Genomic DNA, 13,694 nt, shown 5'->3' with positions numbered 1-13,694 from the left:
TATTACAATTACTTTTAAGAGAATAATTAGTGTCTTATCGTTATATTGAATTACCCTGTACACAGCGACTACAGCCTACATAGCGTCTCTAACAATGTATGATATGCTTACATGCCTCCGGTTGTACCGCGGGTGTCCAATGAATCATAAACCGCAAAATCCTTACCGTTAACCCGGTATCCGGTACCGGATCGTTCACCGTTCGTTGGCTTTTTGAAATTTAGACAAAATAAGAAAAAAACAATTGTACAATAGAGTAAATTTTTTTTTTATTGCTCTTTATTTTAAGTAATTTTTCTAAATGAGTTTGTTTCATTTGCAATTACCAATTTCTGATTTCTGATAATTAGTTTTGTGTAAATTATTGGAGTTTTTAAATTGCATGGTAATATAAGTTCAAGGTTATTCGTAAAGAAAGAAAAAAATGTGTTACCCATATTTTATTTTAAGTTATTTTTCTAAATGTGTTTGTTTCATTTGCAATTACCAAATTCTGATTTCAAATAATTAGTTTTGTGTAAATTATTGGAGTTTTGAAATTACATGGTAATATAAGTTCAAGGTTATTCGTCAAGAAAGAAAAAAAATGTGTTACCCATAATATAACAGTCGACTCGGTAAACAAACGTGTTCGCATTTTTCGTTTATTCTATTTAAACGGTTTATATGTTTAATATACTAAGTTATAATCTATTAAGTTTTGATTAAACAGACAAGTATTATCACTGATTAATATTATAGTTTTAAATGGTATCGTATATGTGTTAAACACTGCGAATAATACATTTTGGAATTAAAATGTAAGCGAATTTGATATAGTTTCATCGGAAATGTAAGTCAAAAATTTTTAAAACTAAAAAGTCCATTTGAAATATTGTAAATGAACAAATTCCAATGTAATAGTTTATCACGAATTTTAATTGAAAAGTTGTAAAACGCGCAGGAACTTATACTTTAAAAGTTCTTAAAGGAATTGCTTTAAAAAAACCGAATATTTTTAAATACAAACTTTATTCAAATACAGTTTCCAGCAATTGCTATATTTTTTTTAGTTTTGAAAGTTTGCAAACCATGCCACAACAGTGAAATATTTATAATTATTACACTTGTATATTATGAAACAAATATTATTCTTGTATAATTCATCAAACCTTGTAGGACTAAATAATCTAAAAACATAGCATTTTGATTTTTGAACTTTAGAAATTTTGTCGTATAGTAATGGCATTTTATGATTCGCACAAAACTATCTATTTTTATTAGAACAATAAATTATAAATATTTCTATAGAAATGACAATGTTAATCTTACGAAAAAAATATGTATAATATAAAAACCGATTAAGAATCCACATTACTGTGTTAATAAGTTTACAATACTATTAACAGATTATTAATAGCCCTAAATTTAAATTTTGCCAGAAATTGCCTATATTTTACCACTTAAAATTAAAATTCAATAAAATATTTAACATCTGCGGCTAGAAGCTATAGAAGCCATAAATGTAATAAAAGTGTAAATTTGAAAATTGTACTTTTGCTCGACTGTGACATAGATGGTATCCAATTTTTTTTATCGGTTATCAATTATTAATTATTAATTATTATTCAATTACATATCATTGAAATCGTTACATTCTGTATCGTTTAATTGTATACTATTTGCCAAGGTTAATATTTGCCCGAAGAAGATTTATGAGCCAAATAACTTTTATCTATATAAGTACCTACAGGTTTTCTATTACAAGAATTGATTTATTTCACATTGACTTGTGTTATACTTTATGCTAAGTTGAATGTTTTTCATGCAACGGTTCCGATGGAATTGTATTTTATTACAAACCGATACTTCTACATTTATTTAGCTACGAAAGAAGTACAAAATAATTCCAAGTCCAGAAAATTTCCTAAAGCTGAAATTTGCGCCACTAAACTATAAAGGTTTATAGTTTGGTGGCATCTTTCTAGATGACTAGATTCTGACTAGATTTTGATGGTCCATCGAATAAGAATTTTACAAATAATTATAATTTATAGTAGAATGGCAATAGCACGACAGCAAGCTATAAGAACCATTAAAATAATTCTGCACGTCTACCCTAGGAATAAAAGTGGTTTTCATATATCATGCCATTGACGCATTAAAGGGTTAATAAACGGGTGGTGTGACGTTTTCCAGGGAAAATATTTCAAGGACCTACGACAGAAGTGATTGCTTTTGTTTTCGAAGAAAATACGGATTGTTACTGTAGTGTATTGATTTATTCTATTTATAATACACAATTGAGTTGTCCTATTGTTAAAAAGAAAATAAATGGTAGCATTAACAAATGCGGACATGCGGGCGACAAAGCCTTCCCCATACGTTCACCCCAAGCCGCTGTTATTTTGAACAATAGCTCGGATAAAAAAATTTTTAAAAAAAAATCCTCAATCAGGATATATTAAAAAATCAATGTCATTACATCATATTTATAAAAAAAAATGTACAGCGAGGTGTCGTGGTATTATTCCCGAATTAAAGTAAATTAGTTAAAGGTCAATATGAGTCATTAGTGAACCTCATTAGTTTAAAAGAGACATATTTTTGGTGCTAAAACATTTTTGTTAATTGACACGATCACGTTATTTGTATGTATAGTTTGTACGTTTATGTATATTTTTATAAAACAAGTCAACGCTGTAAATTCCATAAAATATACCTTCAAGCATTTTTTTTTTTTAATCAGTTTTTATTTGATTTATTTATTTATTCATACGTTTCTAGTGCAAAAAAATATTATTTTAACTGAAAATTATCTGAAATCACTTTCGAATAAAGTACAAATATCAGTAAAACCACTGTGCCTAATGACAAATGACAATACCGTACTTAACAATGGATTTTCAGATAGTTACCAAAGAAACAATACTTTCTGATAGGTAGTGTCGATGAAAAGAAAAAAACGAGATTAACTAATGACGTGGCCAATTATTGGTTTTGGGTAGCTGCGCGAAAATACATGCTTTTATAGAAAAGAAAAAAAAGAAATCAGATTAAATTATTTACGGACAAAAAATAGCCAAACGATTAAAATCTAGAATAAAATTTGTAACTTGGTTTTTGTAACTAATCTATATTATAAAAACTTATAGAGCGCCTTGATTTTCATCTCAAAAATATGAAATTGTCAAGAGGTGAACATTTCTAACTTATGGCAGAATAAAGTACCATTGAGGCACGACTTCTGATCTACAAGTTTCCTATTTGAAGAAATTGCCCAGAGACAAAAATAAATTATAATACACATCATTATAAAAACAATATTTTCTCAGCCGCGCATCGAAGCTAAAAAATACACATATTTAAATTATACTTTAATGGCTTAAGAATTAAAGCAAACGTCGAAACCGTCTGCAAAATAAACTTAATTGTATTTACTATTTGAATATTTATTTTTGATTTTCAAGTTAATAGTTAATACATTGATAAGGCGACAGAATGCCGTTATCAATTCTTGTGTTTTTTTCTTCCATGACCAATGTCAATAATTTCTTCCATGAAATGCAGAAGGTTCATTCGATTTTTTTTCTTACACGATTAAAGATAATAATATTACGATTGCCTAAAATTGTACTATAAGAAGTTCACAGTCTTGAGGTGCTATCTATCAGTAAACTACTTCACTGCAGACTGCTTGTATTTGTAATTAAACAATACAAATGATTTGTGTTAATCCACGGTAAGTACCGTGTCACTTGATTTTTGGAACTTTTGAGGAAAGCAAAAACAAATTTTCCACTTTTTTCATAGATTCTTATTTTTGCCAAAGATTAAAAAGATTAAAGCTACTGCTTGTTTTTATTTTTTTATCACCTTCAAATTGACAAAAACCAAGGTTTTCTTCTCTGTGGCAGTCGACATAAAGACGTGTAAAATATCTAAAGATAAAGCTTCATTAAAAAAAAAATATTTATCACGTACGAATAACATGGAAATACAATTTTGCTACCTGTATAATTTAAATTTTAAATGAACTGAAAGATATTAATCAAGATGAGTTGCTAAAGTGTTGCAAGGATCTACACACGACATTGGATGGTGACATTGAGGGTATTGAATTGCACCCAGATGATTCGTAAAATAATTCCTCCAGTGCTCGGTTGTTGAAGCTTTGCAATTTATTCTTGAAAATAATCATTTGGTCGTAAATTATTTTTTTAAATAATATTTCCTTCAACAGTAACCACTGCAACAACAGAGAGATATTTTTCTAAATTAAAACGATTATAATCGACATTTCCCATCTTTATTAATGACAATTAAATATTATATTATAATAGAGTAATATAGTTATTATCATGATACAGTTTAAAAACATAAATACATATTATACATTTGTACATAAAAAAAATAGCATTATGTACCTATTATACATTAACTGTTACTTTGTAATTTGTCAAAATTTAAAATTGGCGCGCTAATATGTCCAAACGATTTGGTAGCTGCAAAATTCGACCAACAGAGAGCGCCACAAAGTTGTCTGATTTACATAATATTATTATCACAGAACAGATTCTATTCTGCGATTGTACCTATTGACTTTTTTCCCACCGTCTCGGTATTGTAAGACGTTTTATAATATATGTGTATATAAATATAGTATAATATACATGTATACATTCATAATATTTGTTGGCCATTATCTCATCCCAGTGTCTCGTGGACCGCGTACTCCGGTCTTTTTCGCGTGTTTATAGTGGAACATTATTATTATTTGTTTATCAATATTTTCGTTTAATAAACACAATGCCGACTTATCGCCGTGTAAAAGCCAATAAATAAATAGACTAATATTACAATATCACGGTAATAGGTTTTTGTTTTTTTTTTTTAATCTTATTTACCGCATTCGACTCGTACCGTAAGTGGTCACGTTATTATTATTTTTTTTTTCCACTATTATTCAGTCGTTTTTTTTTTTTTTTTTGGTTTTCCGGACTAAGGTCAGTATGTTGCATTTTTTTTTTACATGTACAATAATTATAATAATAATAATTGCTATACATTATCATATAACGTATCCATGTTTTAAAAAAAAAAAATTAACCAAATCGTTTACAGGTGAAATGTGTTTGCCTGAGTACCAAAAACCTATCGACGATTTGCCCGTATCCGACGAAGAAGTCGACGAAGTGGACAACGACGAAGAACAAGTCGATGGCGATGCCGATGCCGAACGGTCGTCGTCCAGTAACGGTTCCACATCGGACTCGAGCATAGGTAACGATCGTAGAAAACTGAATATGTATATCGCAGCAACGTCGGTTTCCGTTTGACGTCTCCAATAGATCGCTATCAATCAAAACCAATCGTTGTGATAAATCGTGGTTAATTCGCCCTCTTAAGTTTTCAAGATTGTTAAATTAAAATGTTGTAGCTGTTCAAGCTTGAAATTCAAACCCTTTAAAAAAATATGCATGTTAAACGTATTTAAAATTGTAGATTTAGGTTTTACAAAATATCAATATTTTTTCAGTCAGTTGGATAAGCGAACACGACTATGCCAACGATCTTTTCGACGGTGACGTATCAATGTCCGACGACAGCGACGATATTGACAATATGGGAGACGACACAGACGGGACATCAGACGACGGCGACGACGACGATGATCAAAACTTAGTGCCTAACGGATGTGACGATGACGACGACAGTGACAGTAATGACGATGATGACGACGATGAAGACGAAGAAGAAGAAGAAGATGATGTTGTAGCCGCTTTCCTTGCTGCCAGTTCGACAAGAAATAGAAACCATCCGCCAAATTTGAACGTCGGCAGTAACGTCCTCGTCAGTGCGTTGTCTTTTCATCCGTGCACCAATGTCATTGCATTCGGTTTGTCAAACGGTGATATATCTATGTACGTTCTGTCCCGAAAAAATATGTAATACGTTTTAGATAATTTTTTTTTTTTACATTTTTTTTACAGGTACACTTACAACAACGAAAGGAATGAACACTTGAGGACCAACGATAATGTTCATTTGAAGAAAGTCATGATTTTAGAATTTGACGAATCTGGACAGAGCATTTATTCGGCTTGTAAAGAAAACAATGTATCGGTGTCCGACATTGAAACTGGCAAAATGAAAGTGTATTTTGAAAAAGCTCATAAAGACGGGTTAGTTTTTACATAGTTAGACTACCGCGCCATTAGGTTTTTTTTTTTTTTTTTGTCTCAAAACCGATTTCCAGGATTGGAAGACGTGTTGCGACGGCACTCTATATAAATACAGTTGTTTTATTTTCTCTAAAATCGTATTATTATAATTTTAATTTCGTTTTCAGAGGTTTTATAACGTCGTTGTGTCTTCTCGACGAAAACTCGTTCGCTACTGGTGACGAAGACGGCATAGTAAACGGTAAGGAGTAAACTACTATTATTTGACTGTTACAATGTAAACAATTAATTTTCGATATTCACGTTTTTATTGTTAGTGTGGGACGTAAGAGCGCACGGTTGTCGATTTTCATTGAAAAAAACCGACGACAGTATAAACTCTATAATTGCTTTAGACGACAAGAGTCGGCTGGCTTGCGCTTCGAGCGACGGCGTTTTGACTGTTATAGATTTAGCTACGAAAAAAATGATTTTACAGGTATAAAGAGTCTTTTATTTTAGTTTCCTTTTCAATCAATACATACTAAATATTGAATCAATAATTAATATTTGTTTTTTTGTATTATTCAGTTAAAAAAAAAAAATACTTTCTTATCGAAAACAAGCTTACATAAAAATAATACAAAAATATTTGTAGTCATTTATTTAATTTTTCGTATTTTATTATTCTCCCAGTCCGAACCCTACAAATCGGTGTTGACGAGTTGCGTGACGATGAAGCGTAAAACAAAGGTGGTGTGCGGCACAGGCGAGGGATCGTTGATCACGTTCAACGCCGGCGACTACGCCGTGTACAACGACGAATTCCCTTGTGTCGACAAAGGGGCCGTCGTCAACAAGTTAGTGCCCGTCACCGAGAATATCGTCTTGAGCGCTTTGGACAACGGAAAAATCAGGTTAAAAATGATTTTTAATTTGGACGACTACTGTTGTATTTTTAATACAATTTCGCTTTATCCCGATTTTATTTTTAATTTTACGTCCACAGGGCGACAAATCTATTTCCCAACTGTCATCTGGGTATAGTCGGACACCATCAGGCGACGTCCGTCGATATGTTGGACATATCCGATAACGGACGACTCATCGCCTCGTCTTCGTGTTTCAGTAACATCGTCAAGTTTTGGAATATAGAATTTTTCGAAGATTTCGATATCAAAAAGCATTTAAAGACTGTCAACGCCAAAGACTTTAACCTTCCGTCGTCGAACGCCGTCAACGCTACGGACTTCTTCTCTGGCCTTCAATAATAAAAACAAAATAAAAGTCGTCTACTACGTTTAAAAAATGTAAATAACATCGTTGTGTCTAAAAATATTGTAAAAATGAATATAATTATATATTGCTATTAATCTTGTAATCTTGTTTTTAGAGTTTCTCGTACGACAAAGTAGATAAAATAACAACGTGACCTGGGCTAAAATTTGTATTATAAACCGCTGGTGTATTTTTACACAAAGACTGTATACTGTTAAATTTAATTGGTCTTTTAAAATTTATGGAATTCAAACCATATTCTATGATGTTTAAGAAGAAAAATAACATTGTATCGATAAATTTATCGAGTTTGAAAAATTATTATACTTTTTTTCAACTGTAAAAAAAACATTTAAATTATTTTTTTTTATTTTACATTTTCCCCTAAAAATAATAGAGAAAAATCCAAAATGTGTCGGAAAATATTTTCTAAAAATACACATTCGAATATTACTATACTACTATTTTAGTAATTTGCTTAAACATAAATAAACGTAGTCGTACAAATCGATAATTTAAACTACGCTATTTGCAATAAATAGGTATAATAATAAATCATTTTATTCAAGTCTCAAAATGTGTTTCCAATGATATAACATAGACTGTAAGTATTAAAAATTATTATTTAGGTATTTACAATATAATAATAATAATAATAATATCGAGTACAACTCCAAAGACGTGTGTACAATCATAGTGAGCTTATGTTATTAACAAAAGTAGGTTTGGAATGTATACAAACTAAATTAAATTACGGCTAAGATATTATATTATTAATATTATTTACTAGTAAACCGACAATTTACCGATACTGCAGAAATAATAATTAACAATACAAACGCAACGATTTTACATATGTTAAGGTTTTTTTTTTCTTCATTTTTATGGGAGACGATTTAACATTAAATTAAAATAAATATATAATATTTAGAAATACGTACATAAAATAATAGTAAATTGCTAAAATAATTATAATTAAATAATACGTCGATTAAAAAATATATTGTGTATGTAGTTTGTCCGGTATGAACGGCTGAAGAGATTATCGAGATCCTGTCTGGTCGGGCCGATAGTAATGAGACGACGGGTGCGACGGATGGACAGGCGGCGGGAAACATCTGACGTGTTCTACGGCGCTGGCGTCGGCTTCGTTTGTTTTCAAAAACTTGTTCAACGTGGCGAATATCTGCGAGTTCAACACTTGGAACCTGCGTATTCTGTCGACCATGCGTTTCAAATGCTGCGACAAAATAAAAATGTACACTATTATTAAATTACAAAGACGAGTGACTTATGGCTACGGAACGGCCACTCACGATTCCTTTGACGTTGTCGTCCTTACTGTCGACCCTCTGCACTCTGAGGATATGATAGCAAAAGTCCAACGCTTCGAACCGCCGTTGTTGGCCCAACAGTACGATCATCGTGCAACCGGCCCAGTGCAGACCTTCACCGAACAGTTGTCTGTAAATCGACAAATTTATTATAATATATTTTTTACGGGTCGATTATATTCTATACAAGTGCACTACTGACTCGACGGTGAATTCCGTATCGCCGACTGGAATGCAATAGACAAACTGAAGAGCCGACCACAACCGATGGAATTCGGTGCATTCGTCAATGTTCATAACGCCGTTCTGCGGAGGCGGTCCGACCCACACTGGATCGTCCAACATGCCGCGCAACCTCGAAAGCACCACTTCGAAGATGGACAAGCCGCAACACAACCGTTCACGCGTCAACAAATCTCCGTCGCGAGCTATTCCGACTTGCTAAGACAACAAACGTTGTAAATTAGTATCGATAAATTAAAGCGAACACCGGTTAATGGTAAGTGGGAACGGAGATGAACCCACGACACAAACCTTGGCGGTTCCGTAACGTTCCATGTTGGGTACGATTTGCAGGGCGGCATACTTTGCTTCGAGCCGCTTTTGTTTGCTTTCGGCTTTCTCTCCCTCCTTGGTGAACGGCCTGGGCAAAATGTTCTGGAACGGTGCCGCGTGCAAGAGGTCGCACACCTCCTCTTGGGACAACGCTTGTTCCATGAGCAGACAAAACAAGATGGTGTTGCCCAGCTCGCGGAAGTTGTGAAACAGTTCGGTCTTGGCGTCGGGATACTGTACGATGTCGTTCAGCTGAGCGTGATAGTAGCCCAGCACGCCGGGCGACCCGTAATCGTACCTGGGAAGTTTGCACTGTCGGGGCATGGCTTCCATCAGGGTCTTGGCGAATTGCAACAGGTTGCCTTGAATCAACGACTTGACAATTTTCAACAGTTCCTCCATGACCACAGCGATGCCTTGGTAGCCTAACATTTTGCACATGGTGCGAAAATGTGGCGCTCCGACAAATCCTGAAATCGAACAACAGACACACAAACTCATTAAAACTCCTCTATTCGGTTAGTTAATCAGTCGACGACCCGTTGGCCACGTACCGGTGTATTGTCCGTAAATAGTAGTGTAAGCCAGATTCAGTTGTTTGCTTCCCCACAGATACTGATGGCCCATTTGAGGCGGCTTGTCTCTGTGCACGTCTTGGGTGAAGTTCAGTCCTTTGAACTTGACGAAACGGTTGGTGGCGGCGTTGTAGCAATAGTTGGGTAAGAAATCATAGTTGAGCTCCCAAAATACGTGCAACGTGATGCGACCGTAAGGAGCCAAGACGTTGTGGTTGGCTTCGCGGAACATTGCGTCAAACTCGTCCAGAGCCAGCAGTTTGCTCAACAACTTGTGACACAATCTGTTCACTTGCATTATTCCCTCCAGTTCCTGCAATAGAAATACACGTTTAAGCATTCGAAGCGACGCCACAAAACAACGGTGTACGTACCACAATGCCGGTGATGTCGCCGCCTTCAAACTTGGCTATGGCCAGTTCTAACGATTTCAACATGTCGGCGTTTACTCGTTGCGTGATCAACTTGTTCAAATCGACACTGCGTCCCAGCAGTTGGACGTGTCTCTGTTTTAGTAAGGTTTCGTATCGGTTAGCCCTAGGATACAGCACAAGGTAAGTGCCCATGGCGACACACTCCACGCGGAACCTTTTGTCCAAGAGTATGCTCGAAGCCAGCTGTTTGTAGTGCGCGAAAATCTGTTCGCTCAGTTTGTAGACAAACTGGTCGAAACATAAGTTCACTTCGGCCTCGACCTCGTCGTACAAAAATTGTTTCCGGAAAACGGTGAGGGCGTACTGCGCGCTGTCGTTGTACAAGTCCAACGGGTACAGAACGTACTCCATCATGGACGGCTCTTTGGTTTTCAATATGTGATCGGTCAGGATCCAGGGCATCGACATTTCGATGGGGAACTGAATGCGCTTTTCCATGGTGATCAGATCGCTGCACTCTTCGTTGTGCTGATGTTTGACGGTGCATTTCTGTATACGTCTGGCCATGGTCATTTCCAAATAGAACTCTCGATACCACAACTGGGACAGGTCACAACACTGTTGCAAAGATTCTAAAACAATAATATTACAATAATTTATCCAATCAGAAGCTAGAAAAGTACTACTTTGATTAAACACAACGGCAATACGTACGACTAAACCCAAGTAGATAACTCCAGAAAAAAGAAGTCTTGTGAAACTGATCTATCTGCATAAGATACTGTCCGTCGATGTCTTTGCGAAGGGTACGTTTGCCGCCGGATTTGTCGGCAATCAACGATTCCAACATTGTTCTGACCATGTAGAGTTGAGTGGACGACGGACCTAAACGGCGATTAAACGATAAGTAGAATTTCGTAGACTTATTAAAAAAATTCTGATTTTGCATACTAACCGACATTCCTTCTGGGCACTTTGATTCCGAACCCGACGTCCGGGTCCTTTTTTCCTTTCAGAGCCGGATCCGCCGAAGGCTCCACGCCTCTCTGCCAGTCGGCACACGTTTCTCGGACCGACACCAGTATACTGCGGATCAAATCTCGTTTGTTTTTAATCGCTTTCCTCAACGGTTCTCTCAATATGAGCTGCACGAAATCTTGCAGTTCGGCGTAAATATTACGGCGGATGGTGTCCGTGAAAACCGTTTCCATGCGCGCCATCAGCACCTGTAGACCTTTGATCATGGCGATCACTTCGATGAGCGCAAACTTTTCCTCGTCCGTGTAATTGTAGCGGGTCGCTCTCTCGTACTCCTCGGCCTCTATCGGGCATTCTTTGTTCTGATGATGGTCGGTGGGATGTAGCAGTTTCCACGAATATAGCTCCGTCACCACGCTCGTCCATTCGGACAACAGTTGCAAGCCTCTCAGCGCCAACTCGGCCGTGTCTTTGTTTTCGATGTCCGTCCTCGTTTCTTTGTACGTGGTGGTCACTTCGTTGCTGTAACGCGCCAACTCGCTTATGTACTTGACGTGATCTTCTCGGATTTGCGGTAAATGCACCATGAGGTCGGCTTGAGGGCTAATTTGCAGTGAACTCGACAACGGCCATCGTCCCGGCTCAAAGTGTTTGGATCGCTTGATATAGTTGAACGGCGCGATTTGCATGTCACCGAACAAAGGGACTACTTCTAAATTCTAAATCAACAAATTAAACACAATATTATTCAATTACAATGTCCCCAATAAGTATAGATAATAAGCCGCCGATTGAAATTGTACCTTGAAAATCCTGTCGATTTTTCCCAAGTTGAGTTTCTTTTTGTGATCCAACTTGTTGATGTTACACAATTCGTTATCCATCAGAAACAATCCAAATCCCATCACCTAAAACATTTTTTCGTTATATTAACAAACCTCGGTGACGGTAAATAATTAGCTGTTGTTACTAACTTTGACCAGCATATGTTTTTCAGACGGCGTAAGGTACATTTTCGATTCGAACATCTGAACGCACAAGTTGACGACATCCGACAACAACTCTTCGTACGCCGGTATTTTCTCTAAATTCTCTTTCACCGTGTCACGGATTTTGTTTTGAGTGGCCAAAAACATGGACAAGTTTTGCGACTCTTGTAGGGTATGCGAATCGGCCATGACTTTCAGAAACTGAGCGGCACGTCGATAACTGGAATAATCGTTTTTCACGCTGGACTTCATGTTTTTCAATTCGTCGAGCACGGCAAACATGTTGATGAATTTTCCGAGCGTCAACAGATACGCTTCGGACACGAAATCCTTACGCTTTTCGGCGTGGCACAAACGTTTGACTTCTCCGCAAAACCGTTCAATGGCTTTGCGCTTGAGCGCGGAGGCAAAAAACAAATTAGTACACTACTATTCGAGAAGGTAGTGTAAATTTTAGAGGTTTAAACACTACTCACTTGGAAGTACATAAACTGAAGGAGCTTGTTGACTTCAGGCCCCAGCACTTCGACAGTCTTTTCGTAGATCTCGACGCGATTGGGTTGCTCGTTGGACTTGGGCTGAGGAATTGCGCGCGAGCAACATCGCCAAGTGTACAACATGACGGCGTGTACCTGACCCTCGTCCAACAGCTCGTTCTAAACGAATTGTACAAAGCTAAGTACGGAGAAATTTTGCTAATCGATTAATAATAACTTACCAGACTGGCGTGTACGGTGGCTTCTTCGATGTACTTGGCAATGCCCGTGACAAAGCCGTTGCGGTCTTCGAAGTTTGTATCGAAGTCGGCCTGGTACAATATCGAACACGGTTGCGCTTCGATGCACGGCTGTTCGTCGGGCAACGTGAGTTCATCGAGTACGTCCACGTTGGACAAGGCGTCGGTCAACGTTACTTTGTCTGTGGCCATGACTCGGTTGTAAGAGGAAGTATTAATGAAAATATATATTAAACAGGTGTACAAGAAAGAAATATATTATGTATTATTATAACAGTGTTATAAAGTTTGTTTGTTTTTTTTACACTAAACTTGAACTGACACGCGAATGTTTGACTTTTCGATTGTGTAGAAAGCAAAAACAACAACGTTTAACCATTTTAATACACACAAACGGCGGTACCGTCGATTGGATTTAATTAAATTATAAAAAGGAATTTAATATCAGTCGACGAATTCGTCGTATCCGACGCCGTTTGTATGATACACCTATTTTTTTTTTTTTATTATATTTTGTGATTGACGCAGTGTAGTTGCACAACGCGTCGAAGAAAAAAACCGCAGGTATGTCGGCTAATCGTGATAAGCGCAAAATGGACGCCGGATCGCGTAGTCCGATACCGGTGACCATTTTGTAAAAACTGATAACGCGAGCCGCCGGCATACCTTTGGTCTCGACGCGGTACATACGATTGTTGTTACACTGTTATCAGCGCAAACATGTTTATACCA

General features: G+C 36.4%; 2 protein-coding genes across 4 annotated transcripts; one reads left to right on the top strand and one right to left on the bottom strand.

Annotated features, from left to right (window-relative positions):
* Positions 1-4,623: 4,623 nt before the first annotated feature.
* On the top strand, positions 4,624-7,682 carry LOC126841324 (WD repeat-containing protein 55 homolog). Of its 3 annotated transcripts, XM_050577728.1 has the most exons (9): positions 4,925-4,985; positions 5,104-5,262; positions 5,519-5,903; positions 5,973-6,164; positions 6,332-6,405; positions 6,482-6,642; positions 6,840-7,060; positions 7,153-7,453; positions 7,537-7,682. In XM_050577728.1, the coding sequence occupies exons 2-8, from the start codon at positions 5,109-5,111 to the stop codon at positions 7,412-7,414; spliced, it is 1,449 nt and encodes a 482-aa protein (XP_050433685.1). In that variant the 5' UTR covers positions 4,925-4,985; positions 5,104-5,108; the 3' UTR covers positions 7,415-7,453; positions 7,537-7,682. The 3 variants fall into 3 exon arrangements, with proteins under 3 accessions (XP_050433686.1, XP_050433685.1, XP_050433684.1); XM_050577729.1 differs by lacking the exons at positions 4,925-4,985; positions 7,537-7,682 and adding an exon at positions 4,624-4,903 and having other exon boundaries at positions 7,153-7,521; XM_050577727.1 differs by lacking the exon at positions 7,537-7,682 and having other exon boundaries at positions 7,153-7,521.
* Positions 7,683-8,353: 671 nt separating this feature from the next.
* On the bottom strand, positions 8,354-13,456 carry LOC126841323 (cytoplasmic FMR1-interacting protein). The gene is made up of 12 exons (XM_050577726.1): positions 12,945-13,456; positions 12,703-12,882; positions 12,212-12,619; positions 12,041-12,145; positions 11,215-11,956; positions 10,974-11,144; positions 10,260-10,891; positions 9,865-10,198; positions 9,290-9,780; positions 8,958-9,196; positions 8,738-8,885; positions 8,354-8,661 (listed from the first exon to the last, which is right to left on the bottom strand). The coding sequence occupies exons 1-12, from the start codon at positions 13,152-13,154 to the stop codon at positions 8,464-8,466; spliced, it is 3,858 nt and encodes a 1,285-aa protein (XP_050433683.1). The 5' UTR covers positions 13,155-13,456; the 3' UTR covers positions 8,354-8,463.
* Between the last annotated feature and the right edge of the window lie 238 nt (positions 13,457-13,694).

This window comes from Adelges cooleyi, unplaced genomic scaffold (genome assembly GCF_023614345.1).
Source record: "Adelges cooleyi isolate 19-005CV unplaced genomic scaffold, UGA_ACOO_1.1 ACOO_flye_CR_arks_rails_tigmint_CR_PRNA_381, whole genome shotgun sequence".
Taxonomy (NCBI): Eukaryota; Metazoa; Arthropoda; class Insecta; order Hemiptera; family Adelgidae; genus Adelges; species Adelges cooleyi.
Note: the sequence above shows the minus strand (reverse complement) of the source record. Positions and strands in the feature narration are given on the sequence as shown.

Excerpts from the sequence above, each read along its gene's own strand:
- LOC126841324 (XM_050577728.1), top strand. The coding sequence starts at position 5,109 with ATGTGTTTGCCTGAGTACCAAAAACCTATCGACGATTTGCCCGTATCC. Across the intron at positions 5,263-5,518 it reads CACATCGGACTCGAGCATAG|TCAGTTGGATAAGCGAACAC; the intron begins GTAACGATCGTA and ends ATATTTTTTCAG. Across the intron at positions 5,904-5,972 it reads TCAAACGGTGATATATCTAT|GTACACTTACAACAACGAAA; the intron begins GTACGTTCTGTC and ends TTTTTTTTACAG.
- LOC126841323 (XM_050577726.1), bottom strand. The coding sequence starts at position 13,154 with ATGGCCACAGACAAAGTAACGTTGACCGACGCCTTGTCCAACGTGGAC. Across the intron at positions 11,957-12,040 it reads AAATCGACAGGATTTTCAAG|AATTTAGAAGTAGTCCCTTT; the intron begins GTACAATTTCAA and ends TTGTTGATTTAG. Across the intron at positions 10,199-10,259 it reads GCGACATCACCGGCATTGTG|GAACTGGAGGGAATAATGCA; the intron begins GTACGTACACCG and ends TTTCTATTGCAG.